At 41.5% G+C, this 19,144-nt stretch overlaps 4 protein-coding genes across 6 annotated transcripts in view; 2 read left to right on the top strand and 2 right to left on the bottom strand.

The window, feature by feature from the left end:
* LOC6583050 (adenylate cyclase type 2) overlaps nt 1-9,307 on the top strand; it is a 40,053-nt gene extending 30,746 nt beyond the window's left edge. For 2 of the 3 annotated variants that reach the window (XM_015162709.2, XM_015162708.2), the window contains 14 exons: nt 2,024-2,182; nt 3,042-3,174; nt 3,233-3,875; nt 4,109-4,207; nt 5,122-5,240; nt 5,550-5,776; nt 5,840-6,047; nt 6,109-6,416; nt 6,480-6,642; nt 6,699-6,911; nt 6,971-7,075; nt 7,207-7,221; nt 7,836-8,078; nt 8,150-9,307. In XM_015162709.2, coding sequence (XP_015018195.1) covers nt 2,024-2,182; nt 3,042-3,174; nt 3,233-3,875; nt 4,109-4,207; nt 5,122-5,240; nt 5,550-5,776; nt 5,840-6,047; nt 6,109-6,416; nt 6,480-6,642; nt 6,699-6,911; nt 6,971-7,075; nt 7,207-7,221; nt 7,836-8,078; nt 8,150-8,281 — 2,767 coding nt within the window. In that variant the 3' untranslated portion in view covers nt 8,282-9,307. The remainder of the gene's footprint in view (nt 1-2,023; nt 2,183-3,041; nt 3,175-3,232; nt 3,876-4,108; nt 4,208-5,121; nt 5,241-5,549; nt 5,777-5,839; nt 6,048-6,108; nt 6,417-6,479; nt 6,643-6,698; nt 6,912-6,970; nt 7,076-7,206; nt 7,222-7,835; nt 8,079-8,149) is intronic. The other variant, XM_002008693.3, reaches the window with a different exon arrangement.
* Nucleotides 9,308-11,127: 1,820 nt separating this feature from the next.
* On the bottom strand, nt 11,128-11,842 carry LOC6583048 (uncharacterized protein C16orf52 homolog A). Its single transcript, XM_002008691.4, has 2 exons — nt 11,740-11,842; nt 11,128-11,677 (listed from the first exon to the last, which is right to left on the bottom strand). Exons 1-2 carry the CDS (start codon nt 11,840-11,842, stop codon nt 11,277-11,279), a joined length of 504 nt encoding a protein of 167 aa, XP_002008727.1. The 3' UTR covers nt 11,128-11,276.
* A 158-nt stretch (nt 11,843-12,000) lies between these two features.
* On the top strand, nt 12,001-16,833 carry LOC6583047 (putative mediator of RNA polymerase II transcription subunit 26). Its single transcript, XM_002008690.4, has 5 exons — nt 12,001-12,995; nt 13,627-13,901; nt 13,966-14,079; nt 14,144-14,698; nt 14,752-16,833. The coding sequence occupies exons 2-5, from the start codon at nt 13,783-13,785 to the stop codon at nt 16,514-16,516; spliced, it is 2,553 nt and encodes an 850-aa protein (XP_002008726.2). The 5' UTR covers nt 12,001-12,995; nt 13,627-13,782; the 3' UTR covers nt 16,517-16,833.
* Nucleotides 16,834-17,174: 341 nt separating this feature from the next.
* Nucleotides 17,175-19,128, bottom strand: LOC6583046 (nuclear transcription factor Y subunit beta). The gene is made up of 2 exons (XM_002008689.4): nt 18,722-19,128; nt 17,175-18,659 (listed from the first exon to the last, which is right to left on the bottom strand). The coding sequence occupies exons 1-2, from the start codon at nt 18,982-18,984 to the stop codon at nt 17,291-17,293; spliced, it is 1,632 nt and encodes a 543-aa protein (XP_002008725.2). The 5' UTR covers nt 18,985-19,128; the 3' UTR covers nt 17,175-17,290.
* Nucleotides 19,129-19,144: the final 16 nt, after the last annotated feature.

Genomic DNA, 19,144 nt, shown 5'->3' with positions numbered 1-19,144 from the left:
CATAAGTGTTTCAATCGTTGAGCAAACCAAATGACCCAAAGTAAAACAAAAGGAATGAAAACAAATCAACTTAAAGGACTCCCATGTGATTTGTTTTCCAAGACGATTTACTTCTGTTGCGTCTCATTTGGCGCAGCGAACACATCACACTGCACTACAAAAATACTATTTGCTGTTAATAACCGGGCGAAGGACTTGTTAACCATCCGTAGCTGTGTGTACACGTGTGTGCTTCGGTGAGTGGTCGACCACATGTCATATATCAGGGCTCACAAAGGCTGGCCTGTTGTTGTCCTGTTGTTTTATGGCACATAAAATCGTGCTCGTTACGCAACTCTAGAACTAGTTAGTATATACACTTCGCGTCATCAGGTTAGCGCCCCCCCTTACACTCATTTTCTTTTACGTTTTTCTCTTTGCCTATTGCACGTAACTTCTTGGTTTTTTATTTATTTCATTATCATCATATGAGATGTCTCTCATACCAAAAAAAAGCGCGAGTGAAAACCCGTTATGTTTTATTTTCTATTCTGCTCTATTTTCGCAAAAAATGTGTGCACTTATTTTGCGTCATCAGATTAGCGCCCCCAAATGCAATTGTAATTATCTTGCTTATTTTGGCAATTACACTCACCAAATTTTTTGTGAAGCTTAAAGTATTCAATATATTTATAGTATGGGTAAAGAAACAGTTTTATCTTTGGTTGAAAATCAAAGATTGAGGCATACTTTGAATCTAGACTATGCAACCAAAAAATTGCTGAAAAAACAGGAAAAAAACAGAAATCTAAGTGGCAATTTTCTTACAAATAGGGAAAACTATGGAAAAAACTATATACGCGGCAATAATCAAGCGATTTCAGAAGGAAATAGAAGAGCATTAGTTCGGGAAGCTTCGAATTCCCATGAATCGACCACCAAGATTAGGGATAAAATCGGTGTTAAGACGAGCTTATCAACGGTCCAAAGAGCAATAAAGAAAGTTAATTACCTAAAGAAACAGAATGTAAAAAAAAAGACACCAGTCGATATGCTGAGAAAAGAAATACGCATTAATTTTGGCAGGGCGAACATGACGTGGTCTACCCAATGGCAGCATGTAGTCTTTTCTGATGAGAAAAATTGAATTTGGAAGGAGCTGATGGCAAAATTTATTATATCCATGACCTACGCATAGAAGAACATTATTTGGAACGGTTTCCAAGCCGTTGCGGCGCGTTGACATCGCGCATGAACGCATAGGACTATAACATCGTGTTTAAAACTGCTGTTCCGCATTTCTATAACCTGTCTGAAAACCGGCATTAGATTTCCCAGCATGATAATGCTCCAAATCCAAATCCTAATCCCTGAAGTCCTGGATTCAGGGCCAAAAAATTGATCTCATGGAGTGGCCACCATATTCACTCGACCTTAATATCATTGAAAACGTCTGGGGATGGTTGATCAGGAAAGTATATGAGTCCGAAAAGCATTATTGTGCAAAGATAGAGTTGATCGAAGGTACTGAACACGCTTGGTCAACCATATCCTTGAATAATATTGAACAACTTTATAATTCCACTCCTAATCGAATTTTTGAAGTAATTTCAAACAAAAAACGGCACTACGCACTACTAATATTACTTAAAAATAATAATAGCTTAAAATACAGGTGTTACTTTTGGTCATTAACTTAAATAAATTGAATTTAGCGCAGGGGGCGCTAATCTGATGACCAAATTTTTGTTACATGTTTTTTGTACATTCTACAAAAAAAATTATTTAAAAATAATCCTTATTGTTACAGTAGCCATTCTTTTTGTATTTTAAAGAGAAATAAATGGAGTATAATGTAAAAAAAATTCAAAGATGGAGCTCTGATGGTTTAGATTTTATTTAGCTTTGAGGTTGAGTGTAAAGGGGGGCGCTAACCTGATGACGTGCAGTGTAAGTATGTAAATATTTCTGTACATGGGCCAGCACAACTGGACGAACAACATTCATTGTTTTCCCTTCGTTTGCTTTACTTTCGTTCCGGCAGACACGTGCGTGAGGCGACCGGCATAAATGTTGACATGCGAATTGGCATACACACGGGCAACGTGCTCTGCGGCGTCCTTGGCCTCCGCAAGTGGCAATTTGATGTTTGGAGCGATGATGTTACCCTGGCCAACCACATGGAGAGCGGCGGCGTTGCGGGGTAAGTTTGTCATTTCTGTATTTCTGTATTTTGTCTTTTAATTCCACACAATGCCAACTAACCAGAGCAAAACAAACGCGAGCCTGCCGGGCAGCAGGTGAAGCAGGTGAAACAGCTTAAACAAGGTGCTGCCCCACACGTCATAATACCATTTTTAATGTGTCTTCATGGGCATTGCAATTAAACACGCCCTTAGCCTTGGGCCATTACCTTCAACTGCAGCTCGAGCTCGGGCTGGCTCGAAGCTATATGTAATTAGAGTTGTGTCTGACCTAAGAATAGAATAAACGCTCAGGCAACTGACAAGCACCGGTCATTATATAGCGATTTATCCAATTTCTGTCTGAGTTTAATCTACAATTAAAATTGCTCTTTCTAAGTACAGCCAATTGTGGCGATGCCTAGAGGTTATCAAAAGGTTAATCAGGAGTTGTCGATTATGAATTTCTATTCACTGAGTCACTGAGGCACTTTTATCTAAAATCTACTTCAATTTGCACATAGATGATTTTTATTTATTCCTTGCCCACGGCTTGGGGCACACACTCAATTCGGTTGACATCCCCTCAGATATTTCGTTGGTTTGCAATTATTTGAAATCGAATTGAAATGTTGTTCAATGAGGCGAAAAAAAGTTAGGAGCTCATTTTGCGTGTTACGCACGAATTCTTTGAGGAGTGCGCAACAAAGGCATAAATAAAATAAAATTACAATTGAAAGCACGGAAATGGATGCCGAGTGGAGAGAGGGAGACCACACGCATTCTAGAAAGGTTCTTTAATTTATATACATAACACATACATATACATACATATATAGAGCATTGAATATATTCAATGAATCCACATATAATTCACAGTCGCGTGCACATCACAAAGCAAACTTTGGACTTTCTGGGTGACAAGTTTGAGGTGGAGCAGGGCGAGGGTGGCAGCCGAGACGCATATCTAGCGGATCATAAAATTGAAACGTATCTCATTGTGCCGCCCAAGGTATGTCTTTTGTTTCATCTATCGTAATGAGCTGCTCGGCTAACCATCATCTCGACAGCCTGCCTATATGCACAGTGTGCCGCGGGTAGTGGAGTGCATTGAGCACACGGAGCCAGCTGAGGAGCATGCCGTCAAAGAAGACATCGATGTCACTGAGAAGCTTCTGCCTGCTGAAACACGATCTCCAGTTAGTGCAGCTGCACCTGCTGCTGCTGCTGTGGCCGACGGACAGCCTGACAGGCTCTCACCCATATCTACGAACAGTCAAGATGGGGTACTGCATGCGCCGCTCACCTCGGCTGCATCCATGTCCATCAAGGAGCTGTCCGAAGAAGAAGATGATGCAAATGCCACGGAGCCGCTGGTTGGCAAGTGCAGCGAGCCAGAAATCAACAATGAGGGAACACCAAATGTGGCACATCGCGGCAGCGGCGACTCCGCGGCCTCCGAGTCCGCACCCAAGTCGGCCGCCTTGTCCTTGCCCGCCGAGGATCTGCTCAGCATGAGTGGCAGCGAGAGTGGCATCTCCAACAGTGGCACCCAGCCAGCAACAGCGGCCAATGCGGCCAACCTTACGCCCACATCAACAGCAGCAGGAGCCACAGCAACAGCAACCGCCGCAGCAGCTGCAGCAGGAGGCGCCAATAGTTTGACTGTGGCCGAGGCACCTGAGCGCTCCCGACGCAAACTCTCCGTACAGGGTAAGTTGGAGCATCTGAAAGTTGAAATGACTGTATACATAAGGAAATAAATATATAAATATACATACACATACATATGTATATGCAACTTGACTTCAAAGTTGCACCAATCTTGCATAAATTTAGAAATTATTTATATTTGTATTTTTATTTTATTTTAATTTATAGATCGATTTAAAGCCCCAAACTCAATAAAACTTCTTTAATTTTATTTCTTTTTTTCGTTCATTCAGGACTGATGTCCTTCGCCGACAGACGTCGCTCCTCTGGCGCCTTTATCGAGGGTCGCAAATTATCCATACACAGCGGCGAAAGTTTTCGCAGTCATGCAGGTGAGTTGACACAGACGGAGTGAAGATTGCAACGGTCATTGGGTGCGGGAGGGGCGTGAAAGAGGCTTGAGGCATGGGCAGACCATAAAGCGCAACAGTTGAAAATCACTTTTGCAAATGAGCTCCAGTTCATGCATAATTTTATCGTCAGTGTCCCAACTTTTGCATCATAAGCTTAATGTGCTTACGTTTGTTGTTGTTTGTTGTTGGTTGGCCTTTGTGCAAAGTTGGCCATGACCAAGCGGGCAGCGCACTGGCCCAGGTGCTTCCAGGCGTGCACGGACCGGACCACAGCACCTGGCCAACGCTGGCAATTAAGCTTCCTTTGACAGCCAGCTGAGCTATGTGCTCGTTGCCACTGCTGCAGCTGCGGCCCATTGTTCGTTTTATGGCTTTTTATATGGGTGCCTCACGTGCCGACGGCTGCCAAATGCTTAATTTGATGGCATTTTTAATGCGAGCTCGGACATGAATAAAACTGATTAAATATTGTGTGGGAAGTTGACAAACGAATTAACACGTAGCTTAAAAGTCAAGGATTAAAGGATAATAACACGATAAATATCATGACGGAGCATTGCCAGAAAACCTAGAATGAATCGTAAATGGATAGCAGAAACCAAAGCAAACATCTAGATGACTGTAATATTGAGTGTAGATATAGGCTATGCAGTTAGAAATATGTAATACATATTTATTTCATGTTTATAAATTTTCCAATCAGACTAAACACATTTCACTTGTCTAATCGGATTTTAGTCGGTTTTCTATTCAGCTCAGATTATCTGCGCTTGTTTATTGCATGCAAATTTATTAATAATTTTAAAGGAAAACTCTTCAAGCCCTACATAAATCTATTAAATGAAAAATCAAAATTGAATTGGGTGTGTGTGTGTGTGTTTTTTTTTTTACAGGCCATGTCACACGCAATCGTCCCTCTTCAAAGATGACCAAATATGTGGAATGCTGGGGCGCCGATCGACCCTTTGCCAACATTGCCGAATCCAAGCTGGTGAAAAACATTGGACTGGCGGTGAGTGGCGTGGGTGTGGGTGGATGGTCTGGTTGGTCCGTGCGGACCATAGTTTTGCCAGCAGCCTGGGGTCAAGCAGCAACAGCCGGGAATGACATTAAAATTAAATTGAATTAAACTCAATTTGTTTTGCGGACTTGGTCGTTTGGTTAAATTAAATAAACAGCAAGCAACAGGCTTGATTTCGTAGCCATTGGGCACACCGGCTGCTGCTGCTGCTGCTGCTGCTGCTGTTGCTTTCTATGGACGGCATCGCCTCCAACTGCGCCTGTGGGCATCAAGCTGACAAACCTCTATTATCCCTTGCAGAGCATTGCCATGATTGAATCAAATTTGCTGCCGCCCGAGCGTAAATGTTTCAATTTTAACTTCTTGGGGCCCCCCACCGAGCTGAAGCCATTCAGCATGTGGTACCGGAATACGCCTCGGGAGGCCATGTACCGAGAGCAGCCGGATACACACTTCCGCTTCGATCTGATATGCGCCTTCGTGCTCTTCCTCTCGCTGGCCGTGGTGCAGCTGATTGTTATTGAACTGTAGGTGAGATCCAATACCAAGAACGATTTATTTAACTCAGATTTGAATGCCCCCCATGACAGGAACCTGGCGATGCTGGGCTCGTTGCTGGCCAGCTTCATATCCCTAGCACTGTTTCTCTATTTGAGCAATATGTCCGTTCCGGATGTGCATGCCTCGAGCACGGAGCGTAATGGTCCCGGCCAGGTGGTGGCCAGCAGTCGCTTTCTGCGCATGGCCATGTTCATCATTGTCAACATACTTATCTCGTCCTGTGCCGTATTCAGTGTGGTAAGTGGAAGAGGTTTTCCGATGTGTAAATCAACGGGTCTTTAGCCAGCATTTATAATAGATCAACTACTCGCTGCCGGACGATATGTCCTATGGGGAGAGTAATGCCACCAGTACCAACAGCAGCGATACATTCAACAACAGCACACTGCCGGACGAAATGCTACCCTTGGATATTGCCAATGCCATACCGAAAGCTCCCATATTCCTTTGCTGCTGTGCCGTCAGCTTGGCGGCTATTTCGGCTTTCCTCAGATCGGGTTTTATACTCAAGCTGATTGCCATGATATTGGCCCTGATCGGACAGACGATTGTGCTGGGCTACAGCGATCTGTTTGTGCATTACAATGTGGTCAACTATAACAATGGGTGAGTCCTGGCCAAATCCAGTTGAGAACAGTTAGAATTTAGCCTTTTTTTTTGCACTGCTAGCCTCCCTCTGGAGGTCAAAGGCTTCCTGCTGCTGTTGCTGGTGATTGCCGTGTTGCATACCCTGGATCGGCAGGGTGAATATGTGGCACGTACCGACTTTCTGTGGAAGGCCAAGCTGAAGGTGGAGCAGGAGGAGGTCGAGACGATGCGAGGCATCAATAAGGTAAAGTTGACTCATAAATCCCAAGTGGATTATTCATCAAAATAAAATTCCCTCAGATTCTGCTGGAGAACATTCTGCCGGCTCACGTGGCCACCCACTTTCTGCATCTGGAGCGCTCCACGGAGCTGTATCACGAGAGCTACTCCTGCGTGGCTGTCATGTTTGCCTCCATACCCAACTACAAGGAGTTCTATGATGAGACAGACGTCAACAAGCAGGGCCTGGAGTGCCTGCGTCTGTTGAACGAGATCATTTGCGATTTCGACAAGGTGAGTGTGGGAGTAAACAGTTATCTTGCAGGTGTAATTAAAATTGTCCTCTCTTGCAGTTACTCTTAAAACCGAAATTCAGTGGCATCGAAAAGATTAAAACCATTGCCAGCACCTATATGTGTGCATCTGGCCTGCGACCCGGCAAGGAGGATGGCGCCACGGTAAGTTGCTGCAGCACTTTGTCAAGCTTCTTTAAACTCTGGAATGTCTATGTAAATTAATTAATATTTCTTTAACGCTTGACTAATACTATAAATAACAACACTGCGACTACCTGGCATGCTATAAATAGTCGCGTAGCTTTGCGGTAAGTTAATCTATGCATTTAAGCAGCTATAAAATCGAAGTCAGCTTACGAAATTATGACCCTGGGTTGGGCTTATAAAATATACATATGTATATTTTACTATAATTAATATTTTATATTAAAATGGAGCTATCGATACTAACTAACTCTTAGCTGATGCTACTAAGGACTAGTCAGTTAAGTCTTCGCTAATAGCTCTTATCTGATTCCGTATTTCCTCAATTTTCAATTGGGTTACATTTAAGAGACATAGACAAAAGACCAATTTCGACTGCTCGAATCTGATTTACTGTTTAAATGTCTCTTAATCGCTATTTAGTAGTTTAATTAAACCGTGTTGGCGCACACAAAGCGCACCCAGCAGTTAAATCAAACAATGACCCTTCACAAAATAGAGAATAAAAGTAAGGAAAAAAAAGGGATTCTAAATGAGGGTTGGCATTGGGCAGGGATTAGCCAAACTTTGGGCAGCATACGCTCAATTGGCTTTCACGTCGGCTGACCAGGCCAATAAAAGCGACAACGAGCATAATGAAAATACCCAAACGCCAACGTGGAGTAACTTTTGTTCATACTCGTTTTTTTCGTTTTTTATCTTCTGCAATTTTGTTTAGGATGAGAAACGTACCGAGGAGCACAATGTGGTCATATTGGTTGAATTTGCGATTGCTTTGATGTCCATATTGGATTCAATTAATCGCGAGTCGTTCCAGCGCTTCCGCTTACGCATCGGCCTGAATCACGGTCCGGTAATTGCGGGCGTGATTGGCGCCCAGAAGCCACAATACGATATATGGAGCAACACCGTTAATGTGGCGTCCCGCATGGACTCATGCGGCGTCATGGGCCGACTCCAGGTGAGTGACAATAGTGACATTCCCATTCTGTCCCAGCCTCTCACTCATCAAAACTCTTCCATATGCGACAGACAACGGAGAATACAGCCAAGATATTAATGGCCGCCGGATATGAGTGCGAATGCCGGGGCCTCACCTACGTCAAGGGCAAAGGCAATCTAGTCACATACTTTGTAAAGACACCCTTCGATGGGAAATTGTAATTGGAAGCGATCCAATAAAAAGCGCGCAATTCGTTCTTGTTAATAGTAAATGCTATTTGTGTATAGATACATACATACATACATATTTATGTTAAGGCATGTTGTTATTTATTTCTGTTGGAACTATGTTATTTAAGTGATTTCATGAATTTTAAGCATTTAATTTGCGTTGCACATTAAGAATTATATGCATTAAGTGTTCGTCTTAGTTAATGTTTAATTGTTATTTAGCACAAATTGCGTAGCTCACTTAAACAGCGAATAATTATATAGAAAATATTGCTTAAGAAATACAACTATACTCGTCTGAACAGAAATCTAACTAACTTTAAATAACAAATGCAAATTAGCCCACCCCAAAGTAAATAATCAACACATTAATCACATTATTATAGGACATAGCATATTTATTGAGTGGGTGCTCCAATAGATGCTTGAACTAATTGCCAATATTTCTATTATTGTTATTATTATCTATTGGAGCACTCCATTTTATTTCTAATCTTCGAAAGTTAAACAAACTATGTGCCATCAGAGCTCTAGCAACGTGGGAGACCTCAAACGATCTATGTAACTGTATATTTTTTTACCAAATAATTTTTGATATTGTGCCACTCTTTCTGAATAAATAACATCCAAACTGAGCAACATAAAGAGTCCCTAACTGAACATATCCCATCAAATATGAGCTATACCTCCGATACAAACTATTCTGATGATTGTTTCTTATCTATGAAAAATTAATGTGTGCATGCATATCTGTCTATTTGCTATCAAGATTTACAAATATCCACAAAATAATCGAAATATTTACGAATGTATTAAATATATATTCATTTGAATTTGTTAAAAAAAAAATATATACATAAATAATTACACATACATAGTGCAGTGCTTTTTTTTTATAAACACATATAATAAATATTAATAAGTATTTCAAATTGTTTGGCTATTTAGAAAATATGCGATTATTGTAACTGAATAATTTTATCAAATACTATTTATTAAATAAAATATACAATAAAAGACAAGAATGTGTTTTCATTCGTGTCTGAGTTTACGTTCATCCCACGGTCAACAGTTTAGATAACTTTAAATATATTAGGATACCAGGTATAAGGGGCATCAGTTGCACAGACGGTAAGCAAATAACCCATCATTATCAGTTACAAGATAACCCTCAGATCTTACTAAAAACTTGTTATATTTATTTAGGCTATGGCTATGTGAAAATAGATGGTCAAAATAACCACCTATGGAATGGTATATAAGACCATGCCTTTCCATACGATGAACTAGAAAGAAAATAACACTTGAAGATAAAGCATCGAGTCTCGTCTTTCACTGTTTTATGCTCATCTCCGTTGTCCAACTGGTTCAAGTACTTGTTGCGACGCCCATAGTCACTGGTTCTGTACTAGAGGCTTACAATGAACGATAAATAAAACTAAAACTAGTAGCAAGAATAAAAAAATACTTACATATATTCAACACATTGAAGTTGGCTTTGGAGCAGGTGTCAGAAATTGAACTTAAACGTAAAGTTTGCTTGTAAGTCTTCAGTCAGAGAGTAGAAATTAGTTACAACACTGTGCGCCATCTAATTGTAAATATTGTTTTCTTGACATATTTATTTATTGCAAGACAAAATTAACGTAAAGTCAAATCGTTCTCCGAACAGCTAGTATTTCGTTTTATTATGTCTGTTTTTGTTTGCGAATTTATATTTAAGCTATTCGTCGCGTATCTCTGTTTTCTGAATCTGGCCAACATAACGGCGAAGCGCCCTTACACGCTTACCAACCAGTATAAGACATTCTTGGGCATACCTTATGCGACATACCAAGTCCTGGAGATCCACGAACGGGAGTATCAGTACACGCTGCCAGCAATAGCTGCCGCATTAGCCTGCATGGGCTGTGATACTCTGCACTCGCTGTGCCTCCGATTTTTATCAACCGAAGAGTTTCATCACCGCTTGTGGAAGTGGATGATTAAGTTATTCTGGTTGTCGAAAAGTCTCTGGCTGGTTTTATACGTGATTGGTTTCGTCTCAATACTGCGTGCCCATCATCAGCTTTACTTGGCCACTTATGGCCTGCGGCTGGAGAATGCTGAAGATATGTTGACTAGTTTGAAATGTCAGTTCGCGTGGCAAACAACGGTCTTTATATTCGCAATTTTATGCTGGATGGAGGAGGACACTCTAAGCAAGAACTACTACAAGCTGTTGGTGTATGAGCATGACTATCACATCTAAAATTTGATCACTTGGTATGTACACAAAAGATCTTTAAGTTATATTTATGGTCTTCATGCCCTAAGTGGACAGCCGTCAAGTGGTCAAGTGGTGTCCGGTTGCAATGCCTTCCATCAGCACAATTTTAAAAATGAATACGTGGCAATGCATTTGCTCAGCATTGCTTATCGTGTCGTATTTCTGAATCTGAATCTGGATCTCATATTTTATTCAAGACGGCCTTTTTTACATATTGACACAACGCAGGCGCAAAGGCGGCGATAATCCAGTTGCCATTTGACCGTTCATAAGTACGCCGTCTTTTACACTTAAAACCGAAAGTGTTGTGAAGAAAAGTATCTAAAATTTGTATATTTTAAATGTGAGTAAATGTCAGATTTATTACTCTTTTTTAATTGTTTATTTAATTGTTAGTAAATGTAAATGCCTAGCCGAAATGTATAGTTGTATATGTATATATAGCATAAATATATATATGTATGTATATAAATCAAAAGAAAAATCAAACACTTAAATACTAAAGAGATTTCAATAATCGTCGCAGGACAGTTCTATGTTGTTCAAGTAGCATTTAAAAAATATTTAAAAAAAAGTATTGAATAAATTGATATGAACAGTACACATAAAAACAAAATATGTAACAAATCACAGAAAATATGTAAACAAATTGTACTTAAAATCTTAATACTAGGCGTCCTTTATATACACGTAAATCTATTCAATGGACTGTACGCTCTAGAAGTGTGGCAAGCAGACTTTACCGGCAAACAGTTCTGAGACAACTGTTATCCACAGCGCTAACACAAACATTATATATGATATGCCAATTTTAAACGTATTCGGCAGCTGATACGCTTGTCCGCCTATCTCCTCAATATGGAATCCCAAGGGAAACACAACCGCTGCCATGCAGAACAGAACCATTGCAGCAAAGCCCACCCATCGAGCATATGGAATAACGTTGCGGTCCCAAGTGCTGGATGCCAGCAATATAATTGTCGTGGTGATACAAATGCAGCCGATGAAAATGCAAACGAGCGCGATTAGCCATTCCGGCTGAAGATCTGGAGTGTAGCAGACCTGTGGGCGGTTATACAGCGTCATGCAAGTCCACATTAGGCCAAGACGTATGTCCCCTACAATATACAAAAACAATTATTATTGCTTAGCTTTTGTTGGTGTTTTCAACAGCGGCTACCAGCTTCCTCTGTAATTATCCAATCGGGCAGAGCTAGACTAACAATAGCGAACACATCGGCGGCCATGAACAGCGTAGCACTAATTGTCGTTAATTTGTCCATATTTATTGCACAATTTCCACGTTTTCAGTAAATTTATTATTATTTTCCAATTATTTCTACTCTTTAAGTGACAATGTGACCAGAGAAAGTGAAAACGAAAATACGGGTGGGAATCGGGCTGCCAACTCTGCTAACAGCTATTGCCTTGTTATCGACTAATCGAAAAGTTTTAAATAAAATTCAAAGTGTTTGCTCACCCGCTCAACTAGAATATATCACTAAGCATATAATGTGCTGGAATCATGCCATGAAGTAAAGAAAAAAGAGATGATACGTATTATTTATTTTTATTAAACTTGGTTTACTTTCTTTAATGGTTTTATATGGTTAAATATGACGTTTAATTTTTATTAATCTATTTCCAACTGCAAGTTTGACAGCTATGTCAACAAAGCCTTTAACAAGTTATCTTTATTTTGCATCCTAGCCACATTTAGCTATTTTAAATATAGAACAGCTATTAATAGAACAGTAAACAATTGTCATTTAAAATTAACACGGCCGACATTTCTACGCTGCAACGTGTCTCAGGTGTGGCGACGGCATTTGAAATACATTACAATTACGCGTAAGAAAAAAAAAACTACATTCATACGAGTATGCCAGGTGAATGTGCCATAAAGGAATTACGCTGACGTGTCCTTACCGTTAGGCAAGCTCCGTTAATCCTGTGTTGTTGGGGTTATTCTAATACGAACGCATTGCTGTATAGCAATATCTGTGCTCTTTGATCTACATACATATGTATAACGGGTGACCCCAGCTCACATGTTTAGTCCACTATTTGTTTCACTTTATAAGTATAGTGTGCCATAATTTTAGGGCCGGCGGGTGGTGTTTCCGTCGCCTTTAACTCAAGTAGAAATGCAAAAATAATAATAATAACAGAAAACGTTGCATTCATTCAGTTTTCGGCGGTGCAACACGACGCTCGCTTTCTATCGGTATCGGCCAACTCAAATTTCGTCGCGCCAGCGTCGGCGTCGTCGTCATCGAGAGCCGAAACCAAAATCAAACGGGACCTCCTGTCAAAAGGGAACGTTATGTTTATTATTTGTCTGCGCTTGAGAGTAACGAGTCGCAATTGTAAACAAACAAAATTATGCTTAATTGCCCAGTTCGCGGGAAACGCAAGAAAAAAACCTAAAGTTATGTACGTATAGAAATACTTTCATACATATGTAAATACATAGATACATACATATGTACATACATTCACACATATGTATACACACAATTGGCGGTGAACATTTCGAATTGACATAAGCCTACACATGTTCAAGAATTAAGCTTATAAATCATTGTTTATCTATTTACAAATGGAAATCAAAAATACAACTTAACATAACTGAAACAATAAGAATATTTCAATAATGAAAGAATGGTATCGAAATCGGCTAAATAATTTTCTAATTATAATGTTTGTTGCTTAATAACATACCTATGTATAAATATTGAATTGACTTCACTTTGTTTAAAATATTAAAATAAACTGTTCTAATTCTGCCTTATAAAGGTAACGTTAATAAACATATTAGAAGCGTATTGTGATCTGCAGCTCAAAACGCTGACGTGTGCGAATTGACGCGAATTGGTGTTTAGTTGACAGCAACAAGATGGTAATTTGAGGGCGAACAATGCAGAAAATAAAAGTCGCAGCAAGTTACAATAATTAATAATAATTTATTAACCGTTATACGAGATGTATATATGTTCATATGTATGTGTCTATATAAATATGAAGAGCTGAGCTTACGTCGTATTTCTTTTCTTTTCACTTTTAGCGTGGATGGGCAAGTTGGAACGAGCAGTGCGAAGCTTGCCAAGTCCAATGTAAACAAAAATCAGATTTCCAAATCGGAGAGCCTGCAATTGAATTAGCTTCGCTATTAAATGAGAGTTTGTTGTAAACATTGATAAGTGCTATAAAAGACAAACGCATGGAGTCGCATGTGAGCAGTCGTCAAACGGATATGGCGGCGGACGATTCAAAGTTTGAGTCAGAGGCAGAGTCTGATTCGAGCCATGAAACAAATAATGGAGAGCTACCAGACCTGGAGTAAGTCGTATATAAACTTTGCTCGCGTATTCAGAAGAAATAATAATTACATTTTGGGGCATAGGCAAATCAAGGAAGATGATAATTCTGCGCAAGAGTGTAACAAGGCGAAGGAGAGTCGGCTGAAAGAGCGTGAGGAGCGACCACTTGTTCTGGAGGAAAGGCACTCACTCTCTATGTAGTTATTCGAAAGGAAATTAAGTATACAAAAATTTATCTAACTATGCTTTCGCTTCACCCAGAGCCGAGACAAAGAAGCGTCGGGCCAACGTCTACTCCAATGAGAATCTGTTTATACCCAAAGAGTTGGCTCGGGGTAAGCTCTATCTGCGCAAATATCAGTCTTTGGATCAAATTAGTAAAAACACTGATTACTGCATGAGAATGCTCAAATTTCCGGTTGGATCGGGTCGAGCGCGTTACGTAGCCCAACAAATGAAGAGAAAAAAAACAAAGAAATTAATGGAAGTTCCAAAAGAACTACCCGACGAGGCAACGTCAAAAGAAAAATGCGAGATCTCAGTCGACAGCAGCAATGAAGAGTTGTACATCAAGCAGGAGCCGAACGAAAGCCCAGAGAGAGATAAGTTTGATGATTTGAACCAGGCTCTTAGCATGCCCAACCTCAACTTGGAGCATACGAATAGAAATCAGCTGCACAGTGATGACGAGGGCTGCATCATACTGGAAGAGATACTCAATTCGTCTTTGACCGACTCCAAAGAGGATGGCACCGAGGAGTTCATAGAGGTCGTCTCCAGTCGTCAACTTAGTCAAACTACGAGCTTAGAGTTAAAGTGAGCAAAGAGTGTACTTTCGATGTGCGAAATTTAATTTAGACTATTTGCAGGCCCAAGAGCGAAGATGAGCCACTGGACAAGCAAGAGCCACTGGTGGACAAGCCAGAGCCGTTCAAAATGCCACTCTTACGTTGGCACAATCCGGACGGGAATGAGCAGGATATCAAAATGGGAGTTGTGGAGGAGCTGGAGCATATGAGTTTGTCGGCCAATGTGGGCTTCAATGGGGTAACAACAGCGGCCGCAGTTCATGTGGAGCAACGAGAGGAGCAGCTCAATGGACAGTTACAGAATTTGTCAGATGTGTCTCTAGACGAATTCCAGATACTAGAAAGAATGAAACAACAGCAACTGGAGCATACAGAAGATACAAAGCTACAACAACAATGGTACGATACTGCTACAGAGCAACAATGTGAAGAGCTAGAAGAGTCGTCGCAGCAGCAGTTGCCAGCTGAAAGTATGCAATATATTCCTAATGGGCAGTATGCAATGCCCACTGAGCGAGTCACAACCTCAAGTTATGCGTCCAGTGAGACGCCACACCTGATGCCAGGCACTGTCCTGCCGCCCCTTTATCCTGGCAGCCAATTGCAATCTACTATCGTCAACAACAATCTGTTGTCAAATGAAAATATGCAACAACATATTATAGAGCGAGCCGATTATATGCAGCATTGGAATAAAGATAGCTGCGATAAGTATGATTACTCGCAGCCAACTGTACAGCCACAGTTGTTACATAACTGGCAGCAGCAGCAGCAGCAGCAACAACAACAACAACAGTTACATGACTGGCAGCAGCAGGTGGAGGCGGAAGCGCAGGCGCAAGCTCAGGCTCAAGCGCAAGCGCAAGCTTTGCAGTTACAGCAGCAGCAAAATTACTTTCAAAAGCAATATTTGGAAGCAGGTCAAAAGGAGTTGAGCCAACTTAATGCACAATATCAGAAACTGAAAGGCCATGAGGATAAGCAGCTCAAGGAATTTAGCAAGGCACTCAAGGAGATCCACGCGAATCGGCTGATTTGTGAACGCGAACATGCTGACTATCATAGAAAATTCATGATTAAAATGATCGAGAGCAAAAAGCAAGAGGAGACTATTCAGGCCCATAAGAACGAAATAAAAAGGCAGCTGGATGCTGAACTAAATAGCCTGCAAGAGCGCATTGCTAAAAAGCAGCACCAGTTGCAGGAATGTTCGCGGTCATTGCAATGGCAGCGACAACAATACGAATACCAGCAGCAACAACAACAGCAGCAACAGATGCAGCAGCAGCAGCAACAGCAACTCGCATTCAGTCAACAACAACAAGTACAACAGCCTTTCCTTCCACGTTTGCCGCCACCCGCCTATCAGCCGCGTTTGCAATGCTTTCAGGATGCATTTGCACAGTGCGTAACCAGGTCCATGTCGCCAGGTTCACAGCTGAAGGGACAGCGCCGACTCTTGCCAGCACCGTCGCAAGTTGTCTACATGCAACCTCCGGTGGCAGTGCGCTCAAATGAATTCCAATCCTACAGCGATAGCATTCTGCCACATCGACACACTCTGGACAGATGCAGCACTCCGCATCCACTTCAATCCACATCGAATGGCCTTGTGAATCCTTGCAGAACAAACTACCCAAGCTTTGCTACGGCAACAACCACAAGCAATATAATGGCAACTGGCCATCATGTTACGCTGACTGAAACGCCGACTCCTGGTGGCAGGAGCCAGTTGAATCCGGCAATTGAACAAACTGCGATAACGTCCATTATGAGCAACTATGTCTCCAATTATCTGAACGATATGGAGTCGAATAATTCCTAACTATAGACTAATTATAGCTAATTACTCTGTTTATTTGTGATCTGTTGTTTATGCTATAAGTGCTTTGAATGAGAGCAGTGTTCCTATTACAATTATTATTGCGAGTATTTTTATATATGTGTACATAAATGTATGCATATATATATATATTTATGTTACTATTATTTTAAGCATTAGCTGTGGTCTTTGATTTACTTATATTTTGTTACAGATATTCACACTTTGATAGCTTTTTCCATTCAATCAATGCTTGACAGCAGTCGATTAAGGTAATAAATAATAAAATAAATCACGTTTAGCTTGATGAACAAGATAAACTCCTGCTCAACTGCTTCGCCCACTGTAGGCGTGTCGAAATGTACAACATTGATTTTTTAATAAATTAAATTGTTGGACCGTGAATGAATGCGAAGCAGTCGAATGTGTCCGACTTTACGTAATTGAATTTTATAATTTAGATGTATGAAACTCTATAAGATTATTAAGACACGATTAATTTTATATTAATCAAAAGAAGCAGATTTTTCTATGTCCCATTTCACAACTAACATTAATTGACTGTTGCTTAAATGATTAAAGATGCCCGTCAACTAGTTTAGTAAAAGACTTAGGAGGTGCTGACCAGAGGTTCTGCTGGTTAATTGACTAATCTTATGAATATGATTTTTAAAAATTAGAATTATTTATATGTATACTCAATTTGCATTTCATTTCATTGGATAGATACTATTACCTTCTGGATGGGGGTTTTTGACAGCATCTCAGCGTAGGCCTCTAGAATCTCTGGTTCCATTCACCGCTTTGACGACCGCCCGCCGGATAACGCCAATAAGAGCAGCGTGAATGATACCAGCCATTGTTGGTACATTCATTTCCACTACAATTGGCAGTGGCTCTTGCGTGGCCATATGCACTAGCCCGCCCATAGGTGGTTGCATTACCATATCCACAAGCATTGGCATTCCCGTTTCTATTTGCCATCGTGCATCTATTGGCTGTTCTGTAAGCGTCTTTACTATCATACCTATTCCCAATTCCATTACAATTTCTACTTCCAAAGAAAGTTCCGCTTCTGTGTGCAAAGCCACTTCCATTGCTCTGTGAATTTCCGTTTCTATTTTCGAGTGCATTTCCGATTCCACTTGCTTTTCCATTGCCATTTCTGTTCGCTATGGAATTTGCAGTTCGAGTTCTGCAACCCGACAGCCGATGCGAAAAACAAGTCTCTGACTTTCGAGACTTTTGACCAGTGCTCGCAGTCGTTACATTGGAGGCGACTCTCTTGCATATTGATTTGGGAGGAGTTGCTGGTGGTGATGAGGTACACGGATGGGATATGTTCATAGGTGCCCAGGTTGCTGACTTCCTTGGTGTTTCTGTTGAGCACTTTGCGAACGAGGACATACTTGGCATGGGCAAGCTTTGTTGATTCAGCTCCTTAGTTTCTTGCGTGGTACGCTCTTGGGGCAGGATTTCCAGGATAAACATGGGCTGCATTGGGTTCGTGCATGCGCCAGTCCCGTGAACTCCCATAATCCGACAGGGCAGATCAAAGCTCCTTCCAACTGTTGACTGATCACCCAGAAAAGTTGGTATAATCTGGATTTGGCAAGGCTGCAGCTGAGGCAGTTGCTGCGGCAGTTGTTGTTGCTGCACTTGTTGCTGTTGCTGTGGGAGTTGGTGCTGCTCCTCCTGTGGACACTCGCACGGTGCAGGCTGCTGCGGCTGTTGCTGTTGCAGTGGCCAAGGCTGTTGGCCTATAGTTTGGGAGAAACCACAAAGCGAAGTCAGTTGATGCGTGCACGGAGCAGGCGCAGATTGAATGCTGCCAAAGAAAATGGGCAGTTGCAGATGAAATTGTGGCGGCTGCATCTGCTGTAGAGATTGCATGTTATGCACCGCTGCCTGCTGTTGCGGCTTTCTGGTCTGTGAGCGATCCATTTGGCAGTCATACTGGCTGTCCCTCGACTGTGGCTGCTCTTCCGAATACGGCTGCGCAGCCGCCTGGTACAGCAGTGGCGCCTCGAAGGGGCTGTCGATATGTTGAGAGGAAAATGGGCTGCCCGGCGGAGTTTTGATTGACATTGATTCGTTGTCCGTATCGAAGTCGTAACAATTGGGCAGGGGCACATTGCAGTCGAAGCTTTAAGAGAAAGATAAAATGTCAATTAAAGAAAAATATTGGAGAAGGTGTTGCTGCTGTACCTTAAACCCTCTGGAGTCTCGGTCACAATGCAAACGCCTAGCTGGGATGAAACTGCCCCGAGTCCTGGCGCTGGTATCAGAGCAAAGCCCCTGTTGACATTTTGTTGCTCTGCCTGTTGCTCTTGTCCTTGCTGCTGCTGCGCCTGTTGCACCTGCTGCTGCTGTTGCTGCTGCTGCTGCTGCTGCTGCCCACCATTCGAGCCCAAAACTCGACCGGATGAGGTCGCATTGATATGATGCTCACAGCTCTGAGTACAAAACATTTCTGCACGCGATCTCTAGCCCACTTACACGCCCACTTCAGTTGCAACAACGGACTGCGAGGCAGTTGTGACAAATCACTTCTATACATATATTTACCTAATTTTGCTCATTTTAGGGCTACAAATACTATCGATAATACAAAATCTTTCCTGGCTTCGG

Source organism: Drosophila mojavensis, unplaced genomic scaffold (genome assembly GCF_018153725.1).
Source record: "Drosophila mojavensis isolate 15081-1352.22 unplaced genomic scaffold, ASM1815372v1 contig_74, whole genome shotgun sequence".
Classification (NCBI taxonomy): domain Eukaryota; kingdom Metazoa; phylum Arthropoda; class Insecta; order Diptera; family Drosophilidae; genus Drosophila; species Drosophila mojavensis.
The sequence above is the reverse complement of the archived record's forward strand: the minus strand, read 5'-3'. Positions and strand labels throughout refer to the sequence as shown.